Source organism: Thermobia domestica, chromosome 5 (genome assembly GCF_964235325.1).
Source record: "Thermobia domestica chromosome 5, izTheDome1.hap1.1, whole genome shotgun sequence".
In the NCBI taxonomy this organism is placed as follows: Eukaryota; Metazoa; Arthropoda; class Insecta; order Zygentoma; family Lepismatidae; genus Thermobia; species Thermobia domestica.
In genome coordinates this window covers 35,820,517-35,844,507 of record NC_137458.1, presented here as the reverse complement: position 1 = coordinate 35,844,507, position 23,991 = coordinate 35,820,517, and the positions used below count along the sequence as shown (strand labels likewise).

Below are 23,991 nucleotides of genomic sequence, written 5' to 3'. Positions count from 1 at the left end.
CACGAGAGAGCTCACTGATGATCCGGTCCTCTACAGAGATAAAAGTTACCAGTGGCGGACTGGGACGTAATCAGCATTGAAACTCGACGTAACGACATTGACATAACGAAAATTGAAAACTCAAAAAGTCTCATTATTACTGACAAAATATTCGTATCTTACTGTTACTGGGCTCATTAGCCAAGAAAGTTAACGTACGCGTCTTTGGCACGAGAGGCCCGAGTACAATTTTAGGTGAAAGGTTATGTGGTTCAGGTCTGTGTTAAGCTGTATGTCCGTGTCTCATTTAGCCTCGGTGCTGGAAGAGACAACTCCAAGGCAACCAATCAAACAAATCTAATCCATACCTAGCCATTAGGAATAATATGTAAATTAAAGAATTTTGCAAACACACAGAATGTATCCTTACCTTATTTTTGAAAAAAGAGTGTTATAACTTTTAAGATATATTTAGTTTCCTTAAATGTTAACTTTTTTTGAGTAACTCAAAATTTCAATTGTAAAGCTATCCAAAATTGTACTTTATATATATTTGGAAATTTGGAAGAATCAGAACTGGTGTTTCGTTAAAAGCAACAATGTGATTCGGGTCATTCAGAAGAATTTTCAACGGAATAGAGACGAACTGATTTGCAATATCGTATTTGTTATTCATTACATGGACTCTCAATCCCTATGATGGAAATGTACCAAACATGTTAAATCTTTTAACTGTAGGATCATGGATTTTAGTTGCTTAACTACTGAAATCATTTGCGAAGTGACTGGTCCGTAACCATCAATACACTTTTACGAATTTTACATTGTCCTTTACATTAGATTTCTCCAATTCATTCATGTTGCGCAATATAAGGTTTATTTCCTCGTCTGTGAAGGGGAAAATCAAAATGCTTAAAAACAGTTATCGGTCCAATTGTGCCTGTAGTTTCATGTAATATAACTTCCAGTATCGAAGTCCGACAGTTTCCAAACTATTCTTTTTACGGTTTCATGATGCAGTACAGTATTCCCTTAAAGTATTCTTACCGGCATTGACAGTCATGAACTTTTCTAGAAATAACTTGAAGGTTGGATGGTATGCTCCATCGCGTTCACACACAAATCAATATTAAATTTTTGCGAATTTTGTCTTCAAAAATCTGACTGCTTGAACATAATTCATAATACCGGTAGTCGGATGTTTTTTTTTTTTTCCTTGAAGATTATAGAATATAGCAATGAAAAGGAGAGAAAACGGGATTAGGGCTAGGTTAAGGAAGAAAAGATTCAAAAAGGAAAAAGAATAAAGGATCCGAAAAAAGGAAATGGGTACTGCAATATTATCTCTATTCCCATCCGGAGCCAGTATTTGGTATACTTGCCAGTTTAAGTCGTCCCCAGCCGGTTTCCCTTATACTCAACCAGAAAATCTACCCCAACCGCTAAATAACACTCTAAACAAGCCATAATAGGCGCGAAGGTGGTGTCTAAGGGCAACAGATATATTTTGCTAATATGTACCAATAATAATTATAGTATTAATAATATAAATAAACACTAAAGTAGTCCTTTAAAAAAAACAAAAACAAATCAACATATTAAATATCAAAATATGTATCTATAAACATCAAACAACGTGTTGATTAAGTTAGTACATCACTTTCTATAGAAGATGGCAAAAAAAATGAAACATGGCCTTTTTGTCAGCTAGTCAACCAGAAGGTCACCCTCGAAAAGAAGGATTTATTGTGGAATATCCCTCTCATGTATCAAAGAACCATATGAGTTACTTTAATAGTGCACCGCTTCCATTGAAGTCGTCTGATAATGATTTGGACTCGCCGACTTTGCAATGGGTACTTTATGATAATCCTTTCGTGCTCTAAAAGGAAAAGGCGTGCACCTAAAATGCCTAACTCTAGTAATGACACTTCGCTGTTTCAATTTGAAGCAATCCTGTACGAGTGTCAGTCCCAACTAAGAACAGCTCTAGGATGCCACCATGAAACAACAAACACTCATATTTCAGACTTCTTGTGCAACTTTTAAGGTTACTGATGAAATGAGCATTGTATCATCCTTTTGCTTCTAAAATATTAATTGACTGTTACATAATAGACTCCATGATCGAATGAAAGAAGAATACCAGTGTTTAAGGATAACTATTTCATCTAGCAATTACCATGATCTCATAAAAAAATTGCAATAATAGTTTTAAAAAAATAAAAGAAATATACAAACAAGTGAAAATTTATTGAATATTAGCTCGAAGACGTTTACAAAATCATGAACACACTCTATTTGATGAGTTAAACGATATACAATATTACAGTTATCTTCGATTTCATAATAAATATATAAATAAATAAATAATAATTTAATGTAGAAAATACGAAAATATGGAATTCCTAGTATGTATTTAATCCTTGATAAATAGATCGAATAAACAACTTGGGATTTTTCTAACCAAAATAAATCAAGTTGAGCTTCCATCTGATAAATTTTCCAAAGTGATATTATCTAGAAGAGAAAAAGAATAAAGCAGAACATAACATAAATATCTTAAATTTCGTAAGCAGTAAATATTCGTAGACTGTGGCTGCGTGATCATATATCTAGTCTATGATACCACAACCAGTGGTGGACATTGAGGGAAGTCACTTCGATGAACATTAAAACTTTATCTCTGAAAGTTAAGGGAACGAAGGAGTTAGATGAGTTTCCATCCCTTAGTTTTAGTCATAAAAGTTTGATTTTTATTGATGTGACTTCCCTCAAGATCCGCCACCGCGCACAAATATACCTACCAGTTATAGTAGAATATATCTATACACCTATCTATCTATCTATATTTATTTATTTATCTATCTATCTATTTATATACTACAAGTTCCATTGTCGTCATGTGTACATCGTGTGTAGGAGTTTGGATTGCATGTCAAGATATTTTCTCAATATTGAAACCAGAAGTTTTAGCATATTAATACCACTTCCGGTGTATGTAGAGAAATTATAGTGGAAATGGAATACGAGGAACGCTTGTATTTTTTGAACGCTTAATGAACTGGACAATAGCTCTTCTTGCTATATGTTACCGTGTTCACCTTATACAACATTAAAAGCAGAAATGATTAATTTCTATCTCTTGGTTCTAGTAAAGAGATTAAAATGGAGAAGGAATATGCACATTCTTGGGACAATCACTTGATTTTTTTAAAACTGTCTCTCCCTATCTATTACCATTTTTACTCTGTAGCGAGCAACGTTAGAACCGGGAGTGTTTGATTTCCCATTTCCAGTTTGAATACGGGGTTAAAAGACAAGATGGTACCTATTCTTAGAACACTAAATCGATTCTCACTATCGATCATCGTTTTTGCTCTATGTAGAGCCATATTGAAACCGAGGATTCTAGTAGACTTCTACCACTTCCGGTTTTGGTGAGAGTTAAGAACAGTGATGAAATGTATTGTTGCGACGCTTAATTAATTAGTAGGAAATCAATTCTCTCCAATTCTCTCCAATCATTCCTGGGACGCTTAATTAATTAAAAAAAACAAACAAAAAAAAAACACTTCTTGCTTGCTATTACCCCTTTCCGGATCCTGTGTTTTTGGGGTATTTTTTAGACTTTCAGTCAAGCAGCTACTGCATCGTCACTATTTATCCTAGGATCATGGTTCATACCTCATTCTCTTCAGAATAGATCTGGCTTTCAAATGGTACCAATTGCATGCTCATACCATATACCAGGAGCGGGAAAAATGATGTCAAAGGGAAAATTTCGGAGGAAAAATATTTTTTGGCACTTTGGGCCCATCTGGAACGGCCCTGTGTGAACGTAGCCATCTAAAAAATCTGATAAATAGTACTTGGTATACTGAATGTGTGTGCCAAATTTCAAGTTTCTATCTTGAATACTAAGGGCGGGAGAAATTTTATCAAGAATTCCCACAATGCCCCAAATTACCACAAAACACTATGATCCCAGGGAAAAATTTCCTGAGACATCCCTAATTAACCTAGGGTTATGTTTCGCCCATCATTCTCTTCAGAATAGAACGCTCTTTCAGGCGGTACCATTCACATGTCTCCATCATGTATCTAAGGCGGGAAATTCCCGAAAAAGGGATTTTTGGGGTAAAAATATCCCGTTTTTCAACTTTTAGCCCCTCTGGACCCCCCTGTTTTAACGCAGAGATCTGAAAAAATCTGATTAATACTACTAGGTAGGCTGAATGTTTATGCACAATTTCAATCTTCTAGTACAAAAATAAGCCCACCAAAAATATATATATACCGACAATGTACCATATTCCCGTATACAGAGGGATATTTTTTAAAAAAATCCCTTAGACATCCCTAATTACCCTAGGGTCATGTTTCGCCCATCATTCTCTTCAGAATAAAACTGCCTTTCAGTCGGTATGACTCACGTGTCTCCATCATGTGTATAAGGCGGGAAAATCCCGAAGAAATGGATTTTGGGGGTAAAAGTATCCCTTTTTCAACCCTTGGCCCCTCTGGTTCCCCCCCCCCCCTGTTTTAACTCACAAATCTGAAAAAAAAATCTGGTAAATACTACTCGGTGGACTGAATGTTTGTGCAAAATTTCAATCTTCTACATGCAAAAATAAGCCCGCCAAAAAATATTGAACAAAGGCTTATTAAATAAAAAAATATATTTTAGAATTATGACGTCATCACCTCCTATGTCTCGACGCAGGAAGATGTGAAACCATACGTAAGGTCTTTTACAATGCTTCTGGACTTGGAAAACAAAATAACCGGACGAAAAAGCTCAAATAGGAGAGTTATAACGCAATGTACCATGAAAAACGCGTATGCGATGAAAAGTAAAGCTGGAAGTAGTTCATTTCTGCGATTTTTGCTTTAAATACACGGTCAAGAGAAAAGATTATGCCTATCCTTAGAACGCTAAATCGATTCCAAAAATTCGTTTCTTGCTCTCTGTTATAGTTTCTGTTCTATGTAGAACAATATTGAAACCGGAAGACATAATGGATTTAATAGATAGCTAAAGATTGAGATAGAACGTCTTCTTCGGACGTTTAATCGATTGCAGCGAATCGATTCACGCTCACCATTTACTATTGTGTTTGCTCTATAGTGGTTAACGTCAAAACAGGAAAGTCTGGTTCGAATATGATCTTAAGAAAATCATAATAATAAAAACGAACTTGACTCAACTTTTGACCCTGTAAGTTCTGAGCAAATTTAGTTGTGATTCATCAAATAGTTCTGAGATTTTTAGTCTTTCTGAAGGATGGAAGGAAGCATGAACGGAGCAAATATATTAAAACGTGTTTTGGTCAATCAAACACCTTAATATCAATACCTCGGTATAACCAATTTATTTTTGCTACATATATTTATACACTAAACAATTCTTTCTTAACTTGCCTACAAAATTATTTTTGATATCCACCTGAATATAATCAATTTTAGTATCGTTTACAAATATTTATCATCTCACTTAAGAGAAATTTCCGTTTATGGTTTCCATTACCACAACAAAAGCACTTTTTGGGTAGGGATCTTTTGATATGATAACTGCTAGTGACAACCCATACCATCTTACAAACATGGAATACAATTGTAGATTGTTCAAAAATTTTATCCTGAAGAGAGGATATTAAATTTCACTATTATCGTATGTCTCTTTCGAATGACTAACACAAAGGGAGGAAATTTGATACAAGGATGATCTTCGTTTACAAAATACAGATATGTCATTCATTTGCGGATTCAAAGGGAAGGAGAAAGCTTGTTTGAAGTAGACGCACGAGATTTATGCATAGGTCAAGCATGGTGTACTTCTGCCATTGTATCCTGGTGCTAACAAAGAAATGTGTTATATGTGGAGCTTACAAGGTTACAAAAATGAGTCATAAATTTTTCAATATTCTGGTACACAACATACCTGTATTTATTACAGTACAATGAAAGCGAGTTAACATAAAGAAAAATAACATAGCCCCTCCTGTTGGACTGTGTGCAGCCACCTCACCTTCTTACCAGTTCCTCGTTTCAATGTCGATACCACGTCTTGTTCTTAAAAGCAAAGAAGTTAATCACTGACATTTGCACCTTCTGCTGGTTAGTGAAGCTTCGTGATTTCATGAAGTGCATCATGGACCGAAACATGTAGTAATCCAAAGAGGCAAGGTCAGGACTATATGTTGGGTGTGGTATCAGTTGGATACCATCAAGTTCCTGCACTTTCTGTTGCTTTTTTCGAGTCGAGTATGGTTTTTCGTAATCCTCTTGCAGCAAAGGTAAGCCTTCCGTTCATTAACGCAAGAAATTCTTTGCATAATGCAGCATATATCCGCTTCACCTGTTCAGAATAAAGGTCGGCATTGATGGTAGCTACGACCATTAGGAATGAACTCGAAATGTATTACCCGCTCGTAGTTTCACCACACATTCAGAGCATGTCTTTGTGCTCAAAATGGCTCCATTTGACGAGCGGTTTTGGAAATTCGTCCTTGCTGAATCACTGTCTTTGCACATTTGGAATTCGAAACAAGAACTCTTCATAACATGTGACAACCAGTTTCAGGAAACGTACATTACTTGGATTTTGGAGCAGTTATTGTAACACATCTACCCTCTCTGGGTCTGAGCTGGGTTCAACTCATGTGGCACAATGCAGCAGCTGCTGATGGTTTTCACGAGTTCGTAAAAGTGACTCACAACAGTGGGCTGGAAAATACCGGGTTGGTTTGACATGCAACAACTAGTGCTTTCAAGGACATGAAGTCATAATTAGGCAATGACAAACGCACTGTCTCCTGCTTTAGACGGTGGTGATACGTGATTGGAGAACGGTTCATAGAGAGGCTCGAATTATAAAAGAAGAAACTGAGGGCGGGCTAACCAAATAGCTTTAAACGACTAAATTTGCATTGACTTTAATAGATTCAATATGGAAAGCACAAGAGAGGGGAGGATTAAACCAAATGTATATCTATAATAACATGTTACCTTCCAAAGCATTGCTAGCACATAAACCTATACAAAAGACAACACTGCTTTATCCATCTGTTGATTGACCCATTAGGCTACGGCGTGCTTTTTTTACATAGTTTTTTTTCTTCGAAAATAGAATACCGAAGGAGGAAAGGGGAGTAAGGTCTAATTTTACAATCATAACATATTCTGCCGGGGGCGCCTGCTCCAGAGGTACTCCAGTGTTTGAGCACCGCCCGAATTTCTGTAGGAGTGCTCAGCACACACGCAAAAAATAAAAAAAATAAATAAAAATACTTAATAAGAAAAGGAAAGAAAAATAAGTTTTAATCTGTCGCCGTGTTTCTTAAATGATAGTAGCTCTCAAGTCTTTCATAGAGCGGAAGGGGATTGGAATATAAAATTTGAGCAGCGGCTTTAACAGGGATAAAAACACAAAATTTTGCAACTAAGGATCAAAAAAAGATAAAAATCCTTTTCACTGTGTGTGTGTTTTTTTTTTCGGTTAACTTATTCCTTTTAAAATTACAAATTGAAGAGGTATTTTTTCTTGTTATTTTCACGTAAAATTGTTTATTTCATATTTCTTATTTCCCAAATCCACAAATGGTCAGAGTTTAGAATACCGTAACAGCAATTAAGATCTCTGACTCGAACCTTACAATCTCCCTGGTTACGCCACCGTACTCTTATTAAAGAGTACAAATTTTCCACTGTGAGAAAAAAAAACACGAAAATATTTTCCATTTTCATTCAAAAATTATCTGAAACTGCATTTTGAAGAGGACAAATTTTCAAAATTCACGGGAACGAGCCCCAGAACACCCCCTGATCCCTCTTTTATAAACTGTGCGTAAGAGCATCTCAACTGATTTTTGAATTCCGGCGCCCTTGAATTTTTGAAATTAAAATATATTTGCTTATCTTCAATGCAAGTTAGTTACCTTATTTAGAAAAATATACCATCATACAAGCATACCACTATAACGCAAAACATCCAAGAGGAAATATGTAATTTAACTACCCTTACAATCAGTATCTTTATTCTATAAGTTGGCTAAACCTGTCTTACGCGAATGAGCGCTGGCCAACACAGATATTTACTATATACTTTTTAGCTTGTTTAATGAAACTAGCTGAACCTGCGCCCTCTACACAGCGCATCATTTACATATGAACACGAATCTCCTTGTTATTCCTTACATCTGTACATGTCCCTTTACAGACACAAGTGAAAGACGTCTTGATAAAAAAATCAGCAAGGGGTTCCGTAAAGGGGAGGCTTTTTTTGATTCTTTTTTCAATATCTCGCACCATTTTTTAAGTTTTGAACCAACTTCAGGTTGGAATTTCTAATTCATGTATAACCAGTGTTTTCTTTCTTCTTGCATGCAGTATGTAATAAGCAAATACATTACACACACAATTAATTATATAATCAGTGATATATGGTGTTTACTGGGCAAAACATTTTAAACAATAAAGATTCATCTTAGACTGGAGAAATGCGATTATTATTTGATTATTATTTGTCCATGAAACAAATGCTGGAACGATACACTAACTCTGTATACAATTATGTGCTGTTGGAATGTATATATCGTAGGATGTGATGCTTTTTTTTTATTTCAGCACTTCCAGTATATCCCTAAAAATGTAATAAAGAAATAACGGCCTGTTTTTTTTTTTTTTTAATATTCAATTAGAAATGCATAATCTACACAAAATTTGGAAATGACCAGCGAAAACGGCACGTTTCTGGCACTTATGGTTTTCAAGATCTCATTTTCGAAAAGATTGGAGACACATAAACTTTTCTTGACTACAAATATATAAATCTAACTTTTTAATATGTAGATAGTTAACAACGTTTTCGTCCAGGTGGCAGCACTTGTAAGATGCAAATGAGAAGCTGTCCCTAGATGGCATAAGCAATGCAAATTGACTTAGTCTATAAAATCACTACAAGAGGCAAGAGGGTTAGCGGGATAGCGGTGTCATTCATTCAGTCAGCGCAGTGGTTCTCAACTTTTTCCGAGTCTAGGGCTCCCGTTATCTTAATTCAATGCATTTATGCTATGCAAGGACGAATGTAAGACATGGACGAAGCAGTGTAAGATTCAGAAAAGGCTTCAATTGTTAAAATCAGCTTTAAAGTAGATAACTTACGCATATGTATAATTTGTCTTACATTATCCGTATTATCCCTCACACGCCCCATCCAGAATTTTTTGCTCTTTTTAAAAATACTCTCGCCCTCCACACTCTGCAAAAGAAAGAAACCAACGAACGTGTAATTGACTGATTTCCCTTAGAACTATAACAACCAAACTTTGTGTCGGATGGATAGTTTTGATCATTACAAAATTTATATAAAACTCAGGATTTAAATGTACAGCAAAAACTTAGGTTTATTAAATGATTGGTCGAAAAATAAATACTGTGATCCTACTTAAATCATGCGTGGGTTTTAATTGTTTTCAATGATGTTGTGAAAGAAAAAAATGCGGATAATAACTTATGGATAAATAAATTTCGTTTGACATTTCGAATGTTCTGCAATCGAATTCTCAGACTATACGCCATTCGGGTGAAACGGAGTAGCTCAGTATTACCAGGCAGTGTTGCTAGTTTGGAGGGAAATTCGCTAAATCTATGGAATTCTACTTCCAGGCTAACGACAAAAGTAAATTTTTTCGATTAACATCTTTGGTGATTTTTAAATGACGATTTGGCGATTTACTTAGAAATCTATAGCGACTGCTATAATGCGAACAAATTGTCCTTCTGTAATGAGGTTCGATGCAATTTTAATATAACTTATGTTGGTTTTCTTTATGTTCACTTGAATCAGCGCAAGCGTCGACAGATTCGGCAAATGTACACCGTGTGACTGCCCGTCTAGAATTACGCGTAGTTTTCTATTACCCGTTGCCAGGCCCGTAGCCAGCCCAAAAATGTAGGGGGGGGGGGGGCGATCCAACCATATTGTAGTTCATCACCATGTTCATATTTTAGTTCATTTGCAAGCCTACCGTGAAAATTTTAGAGGGGGCAGCAAAAATTTAGGGGGGCCCAGCCCACTGGACTCCCCGTGGATACGGGCCTGCCCGTTGCTCTCTCATGGAGAACAATTCCAAACTTTAATGCCCTTTAGTTTGTAGAGCTTCCGTTGAGAGTCACAAATTATAGAGCAGAAAGTCGAAGACGATTAGCTGCAGAAGATTGAAATAAATTAAAGTAAGTGTACGATATTTTTTCTTTCTAGACTTCTGTCCAAATTATTTTTCTAAACTCATTTCTGATCTCATAAAAGTGAAATTGAACCTAAAGTAAAAAAAAGAAAAGAAAAATGTACGAAAGAGAAAATTATTGTGAAGGTACTGTAATCTGAATGACATATTGTTAATTATATATGATTCCTTCCATTAGTTTTTTACTTATACGTTTCTGTACCGTACCTAGGACAGAATTGAAACTAAAAACTGATCACAGATATACTATCCTATATATATATATATATATATACCGTAAGACAGAGTTACTTTGCACAAAATATGAAAAGAGTTTCACAGCCTTCTGTCGGCAAAACTATGAATAGAAAAGAGGAAGTTTCAACTGGCACCGTAAAATAGAATATTTAACTGTATTCTGGCTATAATGTTGGCGGTTAATGTCAGATGTAATTACCGAGAGGGTTCATTGTTGTAGAGGTATGGAAAGCAGTCACTGTAAAGGCCGCCAAAATTTGAAAGATATCACGAACAAGATTTTCCGTCGAAGTTAAGTAAGTTTCGTAGAATACTAATGTGTATAATAGGACTTTGATGCAATAATTGAAATTGAAATGTGGAACGTTTTAAAGTCATAAAAAAAAGTAAAACTGGGAGAAGGCGGTTTCAGCCTCTACCCGGGATTACTTTGCACCGGTCCAAAATACCGCTTAGAGAGGAAATTATTACTACTGGAACCTCCTGCATTCTAAATTTATATAAATTTGCTATTTAGAAAGATGTCGGAATTAATTTCTTGTTGGACAATAAATTATGAACAGTGCTGGATCCAGAAAAGTAGTTTGAGTGAGGGTTCACTCACAAAAATTTCGTTTTTTTTAAAAAAAAAAAAAAGAAATTACTAGACTTGGGGGGGGGGACTTGTAACTTAAATGCATAGGAATGACTAACATTAGATTTAAAAAAAAGAACATGCAATTTGGGTGGGCTTCAGCCTGAAAGTCCCAAATCCCGTAAATCTTCCACTAATTACGGTTGGGATGATATTCTTGGATATAAGGAATAACCAAGACAAATCAGTTCACGGGATTTTTTTTTCTGTTCCTCAGTTGGCATTTTTGTGGGACATATGCTAAACTATTAGAATGCGGTTCCTGTGCTGGTACCAGATAATACATAATTTTATTTACAAATATCGATAATTCAAACTAAGCACTGATACTGGTAGGCCTACCATCATTCTAATATCAATATTTGTAGACTGCTTGCAGTTTTGTGTAGAAAGTAAAATGTATAATGTATAAATATGTATAAATACTGAAGGGAAAACATTGCACAGAAACGTTATGTTCGTATGTTGAACAAATTTTTTTTGTACGTTGTGCAAAGTAACTCCAGCTATGGGGTTACTTTGCACCAAAGTTTATACTTCAATAGCTATGGTTATACTGAATGTTTACTAATGAACTTGCCCTAATGTTTTCCTTATATATTTAGCTATTATATGTTTAAAATACAGTGTTCTAAATCATTACGGTTGTAAGTTACATGCGATTTTCGTTAAAATTGCTTAAATCTTGTGCAAAGTAACCACGTCTTACGTTATATATATTACAGAAAGAGAAGCGTAATTTGACGAATAATTTTTAACGACTTTTTATGCCAACTTTTTGACAATACTAACCGGACGAGTCCTTCATTTTTTCGGTGCTATAATGACTACCGTACGTGCCTGTGCAGTTGGTAACGGTCGATTTTTAGTGAGTAGGTTTTGAACGCATTACGATGAGTTGGATTCCACTTAAAATGTAGATCGATGTCCCATATAACCTCGGTGCTAAAAAGGGACGCGTCCACATACAGAAACAAACTCAGAGTATCCTGAAATGACACCTTGAAGTACAGTTTTGACCGACTCCTTGTCCAAGATCCTTTGCAAGTTTCACGGTTTGTTTTGTAGTACATGAAATGAAATGAAATCTTTAAGTTTTACGTCCCACGATTATGCCGGCTTGGCTAAAGGAGACCGTGATGGTGAGAAATGAATGAAAATGATGAAATGAAGACAGTGGAAGGAAACGGAAGAACCCCGAGAAAATCGACGCACATGGTGTTTGTCCACCACAAAGCTAACTTGGCGCGAGCTGGGATCGAATCGAGAAACCCATGCACCAGAGGAGAACGTTCTACCACTGAACCAACTCGGGCCCTGTTTTATAATACAAAACGTCTTCATAGGTTTTGTGGGCTTTATTAATAAATAATATAATATTTGAAGAATGTCCAATACAATGTGATGAAAAAAATTAAACAAATACGGAAAATGCAAAGAAAAAGTAAAATTAGAGGGAAGCTAAACTCTGAAAGTTAACTGGAATCTTTTTTCCTTCCACATCTTTCTGGAAAGCATTACGTAATGAACAGGAAAGCATGTTTGAAAAGTGTACATTTCACGAAGCAATTTATTTGACTTTTAATTCTCCAAACAGTTTTGCTTATTTTCACGGGCTTGGCTCCATGGCAACATGCTAAAGGAACAGCGTGTAACTGAAATAAGAAAGAAGGAAAGAGAAAAGGGTTTTTTGTTTGTATGTACTCACGTGGGTAGATGAATAGATTAATCAATGCAAGCGAAAAATCGTTAGCAGTTCTTTGGTGAAATGCTTGGAAGGGAGTTCCTATTTTAAGGCTTTGTTCATTCATATACAGGATGTTTACAACTTCCCAGTCACTAGTCAATTGAAGGTGTTAATAATAAAAATTCAATGAATAATCTTAACAACAGGAGTGTGGACAGTAATTTTCCATTAGGGAAAACCAGTGATGTTATGCTAGATTTTTTGGTAGATATGCGCTCGACCGTTTTCAAAAATAGAGCGTGTACCCACCCCCCATATAGGCTTGTTTTTTCGCAGAGTATACGCTGGACTACAAAAATGTTAGGTGGGTATACGCTGCATACTGCTGTTTACTCTCCATTACATCCCTGGGAAAATATTATTTCAGCAGGAGGGTTTGTTTATACTTCCAAACTGCCCTATGTATAAAGTATAGAAAGTCATATTGCCTACTCTGTCCGTCTATCCATCTATTTGTAGACAGGTATCAACGCAGAAACAGTGATACATAGCGAAAATAGATTCCATCTTAGCCCTTACCATTCTTAGCAAATGGACGTGATAGGAATCTAGTGGGTTTGATTCCCGGTGGGAGCTCATGTGGTTTGGATCCGACGTTAACTTGTACTTCTACGTATCATATACCCTCTCTGATGAAAGGGACACTAAACCCAAAATCAGAATCAGAAATCTAGTGCTGATGGAAATGGTCCCCATAGAGCAAAAACGATAAGATTTGATTCAACTCCTCAAGAATGGATTCTATCTCCTGCACTTGCCTCTGTTCGAACCGGAAGTGGTATTGATTAGAATTTCCGGATTCAACATCTTTAGCCATACAGGGTGAGTCATAAGTTTCCATACAAATTGTGAAAATGTTTATTTTCTTTTTACAAATGGGATTATATTATGCCAGAGTTAAAGGATAGGTTCCATCTCCAATGATAGGAGCTCTAACCAATGCGCATGACACTACATTGATTTTAATTTTCGCGCGGAGGCATCGGGTCTCCTTTATCGGACTCCTTGTCATTGCTGCCAGCACCATTTTTGACGTACCTTCGTCTGTTGCTGTCTTTGGTCTTTCAGATCTGCGTTTGTTGGCGACCTGCGACGGAACCTATCCTTCTGAATTTCTTGATAACTTTGGTCACGTTGCCATGGGTAATCTGCGTTCTGTTTGTTTCATTGAATCAGTGACAGTAAAAACTGGAGAGCTGCCAATTTATCACTCAAAAACCTGGGGGAGCTTAGGCCCCTCCAGCCCTAAGTTAGATCCACCACTACATTGAATGTATGTGCTACATGACAGATGGTACTATTTCCAGCCAAAAAATGATGTCAATCCGTTCTTCCTTCTTAGTGGTGTCTTTTTTTCATTGGATCACTTTCCTGAGACGGACAAATAAACATTATTCACTATTTTCAAGATTTGTATGAAGACTTATGAGTCAGCTTGTAGGTCAGAAACAGTAAGAGAGAAAGAGAGAGAGAGAGAGAGATAAAGAAAGAGAGCAAGAAAAGTACTTGACATGCGTTCAATAACAGAGTATATTTTCTGCACTTTAGCCGCGTTGCATAATCGTGGGACGTTAAACTAAATAATAATAATAATAATAATAATAATAATAATAATAATAATAATAATAATAATAATAATAATAAAATAAAATAAAAAGTAATAGCTCTACCACCTTCAGTTTTAATATTGAAATTCCACACTTAGGAAGTCTGCTATAGTTTTATAACCTGAAACGTAGCGTTGTCACCTGGTCTAGTGGCTAGCCGAGAATCTTTGATGTACGTGGTCCTGGGTTCAATGACCGGTGCGAGAACACTGAATACATTACAGTGGTTTGGATTCCATCTTAAACTGTAGATCCACGTCTCATATAGTCTAGATGATAAAAAACGACGCGGTACGTCAATAAAAAGACAAACAATGTGAAACGAACCCCACACTTTCCTCATTATTATGGTGTTCCTAAATTAATTAGCGACAATGTATAAATGCCTATGAAAAAATATTGTGACTTGATTCTGATGGCGGTAAGGATAACGCAGTGTGCGAATTCACGGGGGCAGACGTGCCAAGGATTTCACCCCTGACAAAAAAAAAAAAAAAAAAAAATATTCCCCACTCATGAAAATTTTCATCCCTGGAAGGGATAAGTTATTCCAGCTCTATAATGTTTTTGGATTGGTCATGCAAATTTGCATTTTTCTGTCAGTCCATTTTTAGTTTGGATACACAAAGTTGTTTCTGGCTGGGTTGGTACATGGGTGAAGTTCATCCCCCTGGAAAAAATATTCAATTGGTACTATGGCGAAACGCGTTGTATTTAACCTTAGTTTTCTAATAATCTTTTGCTCTCTGCTGGCAATCTTCCTGAATTGTACAGTTCCTATTATTCCAGGGGTGTACATAGAGTCATGGCACGTGTAAATTTGTTGTCAATACTTTTATTAAAACGTGTCTATATTCAAACTCGCAAGCCAAGTTTTTTGGGCTCAATCGGCCTCGAGCTGAATACTCGAGCACGAGCCACTATTAGCACGAGTTTACCAACCTTCATGTGAATAGCATAGCAGACCCCGGGTCCGAGTGAGCTCGAATCCCAATGAAAGTAATGAACGGGAGCACGAGCGAGTGCAAACCTCAAACCTATTTTTCATTAATGATTGCGAGCCAATATTGCCAACTGTAGGAACATATTCCTAAACGCATGAACATTTAGTAATTGTTGCTAACGAATTTCTTAAATTGGTGGGAAACGTACGAATTTTTAAAATTGAAACCTAGTAAGTGAAAATAAAGTTTAATTAACCGTCATATTCGTTATATTGGTAATTAATTCATCAATGTTAGCGTGCTTTACACTGTCCTAACAAATTGTACCAACCCTGGTCGATCGATTCATATCCTAACTTCCGAAAAGAAAGTAGGGAAATACCATAGAATTTGAGTTGGCTGCGACGAATTTTCTCCATATTGAGTGTCACTAAATCAAAGTTAAGAAACAAAATTGGGGCGGGCTTAAGTAGGGATGCGCACGAGACAAGATCTGTGGCTGTCTCGTCTCGAAAATGTGCTGTAAAAGCGATGTCTCGACTCGAAAAGTGTATATTTCTCTATTGGAAGAGCCGTGTCCCGACTCGAATTTTGTCAGGAAAATCCTGTCTCGACTTGTCTCGTGCGCATCCCTAGGCTTAAGTTCATTTTAGTTGTAATTTCCCTTTCTGAAGACTGTAGAACTCTTGACATAACGGATCAGTACATATCTTTCCACACACAAAATATTATAACCTACTGGTAAAGGTTCACTTGTTCTTTAGGAGATCCGAACCCAGTGATAGAGCGTACTGTAAAGAGCTACAGTATGTGTAAAATACAAACTTGTCTCTCAATACTTCCAGAAAAGCCTAATTAAAGAATAGATCTGCATGCATAAAAGATTTCTGATGTGTAAAAGCACATATTAGATACATAATTTTATGGAGTGAAGTTATATGTAAGGATATTTTTAATACATGGCAGGGGTGCCCACAAAGGTGTCTTCCCACTTGCGACACTCCTATTAGCGACAGGAACTGTTAACTGTCCTATGAGCGACCGATTCGATCTGTTAACTGCCCTATGAGTCACCGATTCGTTCATACTAAGATAATGGAAGAAGATAATGTTCTCTCTTCTTTAACTTGTATCATGCTGTGATTTAGAACCGAACAAAATGTACTATGAAAAATTTCGCTCTACCTGATTTTAATACGTGAGAATGCTCTCATTACATTAACAATCTTTTATACGTTTTTGCTAATATTATATTTTTGAATTAATTTCTATGAATACATTGACTATCAAGTATCAAGGGGAAAACTAACTAAATATTTAGAGTAATGTATATGATTCTAATATACGTAGGGTATAATTAAAATTTTCATATTAAAAAGATACGGAGCATAAGTTTAGATTGAATATGTTTATGGCATAAGAAAGAAATCAGAAAGAGGTAGGGGCGCCCGAAGAAAATTTTCTAAGGAGGTGCATCTCCATGGTTGCTGTATCACGTCTGGTATATCTGGTATTTAATATACGTGGTTTGCTATATTACCTATACATTTTTGTGAGCCAGGAGGGCGATCCCTGCCTTCCCATCGGGCGCCCATGGAAAGAAAGGTGTTCACCATTTGATTATATCAAAGAAATCTAAAAACACGATGTATTCGAAGAAATTATTACACAAGTTGCAAATTTCTCGCAGGACTTAACAGTTCGTCTGGTTATAAGAGATTATTTCAGATTGCTACACGACAAGTTTTTATTTATAAGTCAAAACAAGAGAGGAAGGCAAATGAAGCAATTAGTTTACGTTTTAGTAGGTTACAATAGGGGGGAAGGTAGTTTAAAGAATTTGTTTACCTTTTGGGTTGTTTAGAGTGAACTGCATTGTAATTGATGGGATTGGTTGAGATTAGCCAATTAGATGTAAGGGATCTCAAAAGCTGTCTTCTATCATTTTTTTCATTTTATTCATAGTCTTAGGAAGTCTAAAAAGTAGATAGTTGGAGAAACTGTTACATGTTTAAGTTTTTCAAAATAAAATATATTACTGTGCTTAGTGAGTAATTAGATTTGAATCAAATTAAGTACAGAAAACAGAGCTTTTGAAGAAAGGGGATGTTACAACTGGATTTTCAATAATTACATAAGAATATGCTTTTTATGGAAAATCCCTGTTGTCTCGTTAAGTTATTTAATATGTTTTATGTCAAATCTAACTCAAAATTAAAATAAGTTTTATTTGCACTCACAGTAGAGGAAAAATGTATTTGACGAACAGTATCACTGGCCCGTACATATTTCATACCAAGGTTGTTCCGGCGCTAATAACGCCAGAGGCATACATATTTTAAGAGAAGGAATCATATCATCTTCCGTCATCTCAATGCAAATGAATCGGTCGTTCATAGGACAAATAACAGTTCCTGTCGCTAATAGGACTGTCGCTTCTGGGACTAATTCCCCACAAAGGGGGGCGATGACGCAAACTGCGTCATTGAAATATTAGGGGGGGTAAAAATCTATATAAATATGATTGAGGGGATGTAAAAATTAATCGAAAAGATTTTTTTTTCATGGAAGAACACCTACGGATAGACAATTGATGGGGGGGGTGCGTCATGGACATGAGGGGGATGGGCACCACTGTACATGGTAATATATTATCTTAAAATTTCCCGTAGAGACTATTGGGTGTAAAGTGGAGACATTTTAACTGAGTTATAGAAACTTAGACAAAATATTGTTGGCATCACTGTTGCGAGTATGAACTCAAGTGAATACAAGTCTGAACTAATGCAAAGCTTATTGAGATTACTGGGCGCTAACTTCATCGATTGATAGTGAGCCTAGGTCCACGCAAACCCTGATTTGAAAATAGATACTTTTGGCGTGGAATGTCATTCACTTTACTTCCCTCACCTGTCACCCCACACCATTGCTAACTTTTCCTGTTTGATTCATATCAGAAACGAATTCAACCGTGACTAAAGCAACATATAATTTATTACCAGGTGTTCTGTTCCTGCTTATAACAGACACATCACGCATACAAACAGATATTTAGTTCTTCGGCCTTGGAGTCAGTATTGCTACGACGCATAGTGGCCGGACACTTGAAAAAAGCGGACAAAAATAGTCTATTCCGAAATAATGGAAGTTGACGGACGTCTGCCATTCGTTCTATACGTAATTGTCCCTTCTAAATCGATTGCAACTACAGCGAAAGTGATTCGAAGAACCTCTGCTACAATACATGCAGTTATATATATATATATACAGGGTGGTCCAAATGTGTGGAATACCTCGCATAAATGTCAAATACTGCAAAATATAACGAAAGGAACAATGTAGGGGAGTAATAAAGGTGAGGAACAATTGGGGAGGACATAGAACAATGAAAGTCGCCATCTTGAAATCCACCATCGTGAAGCATATCATACATACAGTTTATAAATTGAAAACATAACATGTTGACGCCTTATGTGAATTGGACATCGGTAGTCAGTACGAAGTTATGACAGAAGTTAATATGCATTCAAGAAGTGGTTACAGGTTCAATGTGCTCTCCCTCTAATTGTATGTGCAGCTAATAAAAAGGTGCAGTAAAACAAATGAATGTTTGGCCTTAGGATACAAAATTAAAGTTCGCGGTTTTTCACCCGCACCATCTTCGAAGAAACACTAATACTTACCGGAATGTAATTTAGTTCAGGATTATGTTGTTTCGTTAAAATTAAAAAAATCAATATAGAATCTTCTTATATACTACTGCACTGATGTTTAATTTACAGCATCTTCACATGACTGATAGTTTATCACTGCAATATGTATGAGTTCACTACAACTTTGATTCAGGGACGAAGGACAATCCAAATTACGTACAAGACAATATCCCTTTTCCCTTTGTAAGGCTCAGATAATAGATCTCAACTGTGATCACAACATTATTCATCACGCATTTCCAGTTAGATGGGACTGAGTCCTTCAGGAGCACCTGGGAGCAGCTATTTCCAATGCTCAATCTTTGCACTACTCATGGTCAACACAATAAGCCTTATTTTGTAGATAAGGAAGGATAAGGTTAGACTGTAGAGCTAATAACATCAGCGTATATGTAACTTTTTGGTAACACTAACAAAGCCATCATATAAATGATATGACAATGGATAACAAATAAAATTCTTCACTAAACACACAGTATTTGAGTCCAAGGTACTATTCAAACGCTTTCATCGACCTCAAAAACAATATAAATGGTTAAAACATATCATATTGTTTGTTTCATTTTATACTGATTTGTCGGCTTTTTTATTTGTTCGTGTTTACATGCTTTTTTGGACAGCGAAAATATTCCTATGTCCCGAAACTCCGGGTTTGGAAGCAAGAGAGATACTTATAATCAAATATCAATACCGATTTCATAGGCGGCGAAGTTGACAAAATCGATTTTTGACCGGTTTTTCCTAGTTTCCGACCACTGTGCGACGGTATGAGTGAAAAGGTCTAAAATGGAAATATTTTGATAGAAAAATCTAACGATCACACCACCAGTAAAAAGAGTCCACATTTGGATAAATTTCTTACTGCGCTTTATATACTAATTTGAGGATGGCGAAATCAACTGTGCTATTGTTAAACAGACGCGTGTATGTGATGCCTGAAAAGGTGATATACAGGATGATGCAAGGAAACAGAAAAAATTAATTAACGTGAAATGCACTAATAAACAGGAAAAACAATACATTTAATGATGAATGCATGTATATCGTGTTTCAAGGAAAGTTAGTGATTTCTTCTCCAATCTTGTTTCAGTCAGCAATAGTTACAAACCGTGTGCTGTATGCTTTGGTTTTGAGATGTCCTCACAGATATACCACAGAAAGAAATAGCAAACTCTCAAATTCAGATCTCGGAGGTCACGAAATATCATCACTACACAAGGGCAGAGTGGCCAGGACTATTAGGCCGCAATTGCGGCCTAGGCCCTCTCAGAAAAAGATTAATGAAAACAATAAAGAAAGAAAGGAAAAGAGAGAAAATCTAAAACAGAAGAAAGCTAAATAATTCGGTAGATCACTGGTTATTATGCTGCCAATACACACACCTCTTCCATCCTTTCACCAGCAAGTTAATTTTTTCAATAGGTCCCTTTTGTTACTGGATTTGTGGCTAGGCTCATCTTTCACTATGGTCTTTTATTATTGGAAACTGTGATTTAGTTTGTGCCTGAGGCCTTGGGCCCATCTTTCATTACATTTAGCAGTTGAGGCCCTGGGCCTTTTATCTTTATGTTAGGCAGTTGGGGCCCCGGCCCTTTTTTCATTATGCTGGGCAGTTGGGCCCTTTCATCGTTAAGACTAGGGCCTGGTTTGTAGCTGGGCCTATATTTAACCACAAGCTGATTTGTCCTTTATGTATGTTAACACATCTTGTAGGTCTATATTTGATAACTCAAAAATGGAAAAGCAGTGCATTTATAAAAATGTATTTACTTTTGCCTAGTCCAAATATCGAGTTCATTTAGACAGAAAACATGCTTCGTTTTTGAAATTATTCACTGGAGCTTATGCTACAGTGCTGACATGGAATATTTTCGCCAGCATAAATACCATAATTCTATCCAGCACTGGAATAAAAGTGCTCTATCACAATCATATCCAGTAGACGATAATGCAAATAAAGTACGGTACGAGATTGAAAATAGTGGTGTAGATAATTACTACAGTAGGCCCAAAATAACGTGATTGCTAATCAGAAGACAATGCATGACGTTTTAGAGTAGGGTCGTGTTCAGAATAGACATAGCCCTGCAGTGAACAACGCCTCTTCCTTAGCGGCCGTTATTATTTTTGTGTCTACTATATGAGGTTGATTCACGTTACGTCACAGAGGTGTTTTGCTCACGTGTGGATCTGGAAAGGTAGGGGGACGGTAGGTAGCGGCATGACGTCACGCCGTCCCCCTGCCTATCTTTGCCCATTTTAATATTTTAGGAACTGGGAGAACGCCATACATATTTTTTGGAGGTGGGGGACGACGTTCTCCCGCCTTCCCCTCACTTTTATCCCTGGTTTTGATCACATGGTGGCGGTAAAAACATCCAAGGTACATCAGCAGCATTTGAAGAATTTTATACAGGTTACCTCAAACAATGTAAACAAATGACGTCATTGTAGTCTCAGTGAAATTTTTCTATCGATCTTGGAATGTTCGATCTATATTTGAAGGCTGACACAAGGGTGAATATTTCAACGTCAAGTATTTGAGAGGCTATTAGCAGTTGTCGTAAATAGTGACACTACAGGACAAGGAACTTATAATGAAATCAAAATGAAAGAGTATTTTCTGCCAACAATGTTTTGATGTTTGATATGGTAGACTGCTCTTTCGATGGAGCTGCTAACGTGAATGGATGTTATAAAGGAGTTAAAGTATTACTGGAGAAGGATAATCCAGAAATCATTTAGACCCACTCCATGGCTCATGCTCATAATTTGGTTATGACAAATTCGACTGAGCAGATCCCTGAAGCTGTAAATTTATTTGGCGTGGTTCAAACCAGTACTGTGTTCCTGTTTGAATCCTACAAAAGAAAGGATGCTTGGAAGAAAATGATTGATGCAAGCCACGAGGAACATGACGGACTACGAAAACTTCAAAAAGTTGTTGCAACGCAATGGAGAAGCAAAAACAAGGCACTGAATGCGATAATCAACACTAACGAGTGTTGCTACGAAACAGGAAGCCAAGACGAAGACGATTGTCCATCATCATCACGATTTCTTACATTTTTATTGTTCCTCAGTGATGTTGTACAGGACAGACGCTTTGACGCGAAATCAACATTTCAAGCTGAGACTTTGCTGAATAAATGGACAGAATTTAACAATGTAAGGATGTGCTCTGTGTATCAGGACTTGTTTACAGAAACGGAACCTGTTTTAAAACATCTGCACTATCACGGATTGGACTATCTTATGGCCTGGAGACTTGTAGACAATTTGCAGAAGCAGCTTCAGAATTAAGTAGAGGCAAAAAGAAGATGTCTGTTTAATGTTTTACGAAAATACAAAAATATTCTGTGAGAAGATAAATGAACATCTTGCGCAATCTGGTGTAGAGATAGAAATGAAAAATTTCAAAGAAGAAGAAAATGCCAGGAGAGCTTGCCGCAGATGAACTGGAAAAGAATATAAATGTAAATGAATATGATTTCTTCAGAATAAGAAAAAAACTTCCACGAAATTCTGAATACAGATGCAACATGTGTCAGTGGTAGATTTCAGCAGCGCAAACACTTACTGTCTGAACTTCAAATGCTGGATCCCAAGCACTTTTCGGAAATCAACAAGAATGGTGTGCCTGCAGGAGTTTCCAGAGTTCTTGCGAAGAAACTAAATATAAAACACGATTAAATATGCAAAGCGCTCCAGCAGTTATGACACTCTGCCACAAAACGTTCTGCTTTTTGATGATACTGAAGAGAATGATGCCGCTGAATCCGTAGAAGAAGAAGATGATGATAGTGATTATGCATTCTATGCGAGATGGAACATCTTTGGATGGGATTCGCGGCAAGAGTGATAATAATGCTGCGAACACCTTGTGTAAAAATTGTTTGTCATGTCCAAGGAAAACTTTGTACTAATTTCTATGTCAGTCTAGTTGTTTTAATAATTTATACATTGTATACAAATATGAATTGTCTTTACCACACACACAAATGACATGTGAAAGGTACTTCTCAAAGTTAAAGTTGGTGAAAACAACATTCAAAGCTAGTTTGTCTGAAGGCATTTTGGACACATTTTTACTAATGAGTATGGAAAGAGACGTATTTAATTTAGTGTCTGTGAACGAAGTTATTCAGGAACTCTGCCATTCATAATCTGAACTGAAAAGAATCTTAACTTTTTAAAATTATTAGTTGTTTAGTGGTTCAGCAGTGTTTTCCATTTTCAGTAAAACTGTCGTGTTCATTCCACAGTCAAACGTTATTAGAAGTTGAGTGTTTCAATTTTCAGTAAGCTCTCCTGTCCATTCCACAGTAAAAAGTTATTGACTATTATTTGTTTAGTGGTTCAGCTACTATATGGCAATACAATAATAATTATAAAATATTCTCTCGAGAGTTTATGTTTCTGGAAATCCTGTACTTTGCTGTTTTATTAAAACTTGCTGTGACATAAAATTTCCAATGACCAATGATAAATCATAGCTTGCAAAAACTACCAAGTAACAACAAATTTACAACCGCATAATGCGATAGCCCATCGAAAAATGTTCATTGTACGCTATTTTAGAAATTTGTGTTATAGTCTGAGGGCCCTTCTTGGTAATCACGGCCTAGGCCCTAATATACCCAGTCCGCCCTTCTCACTACATGAAATGATCTACAGTGCCTTCCACAAACACGTGTTTCGTACCATTCCAGTGTTCGATTATTATTAAATGGCAGAGCTTTATCAATGATGCCACATCGGTCCCGAGCAAATGCAGGCGCTACAGTGTTGCTAATCCTAGGTTCATTTCCTGTCTCTCTACGCCACCCTCCATGAATATCTCACAAGGAACCATTGCGATTTGATGAATTCAATTGCTG

The 23,991-nt window shown here is 36.5% G+C and overlaps 1 protein-coding gene across 2 annotated transcripts in view; it reads right to left on the bottom strand.

Moving 5' to 3' along the window:
- Nucleotides 1-2,213: 2,213 nt before the first annotated feature.
- Nucleotides 2,214-23,991, bottom strand: part of LOC145684629 (uncharacterized) — a 252,013-nt gene continuing 230,235 nt past the window's right edge. For both annotated transcript variants that reach the window (XM_081757020.1, XM_081757019.1), the window contains exon 7: nucleotides 2,214-2,499. In XM_081757020.1, coding sequence (XP_081613146.1) covers nucleotides 2,456-2,499 — 44 coding nt within the window. In that variant the 3' untranslated portion in view covers nucleotides 2,214-2,455. The remainder of the gene's footprint in view (nucleotides 2,500-23,991) is intronic.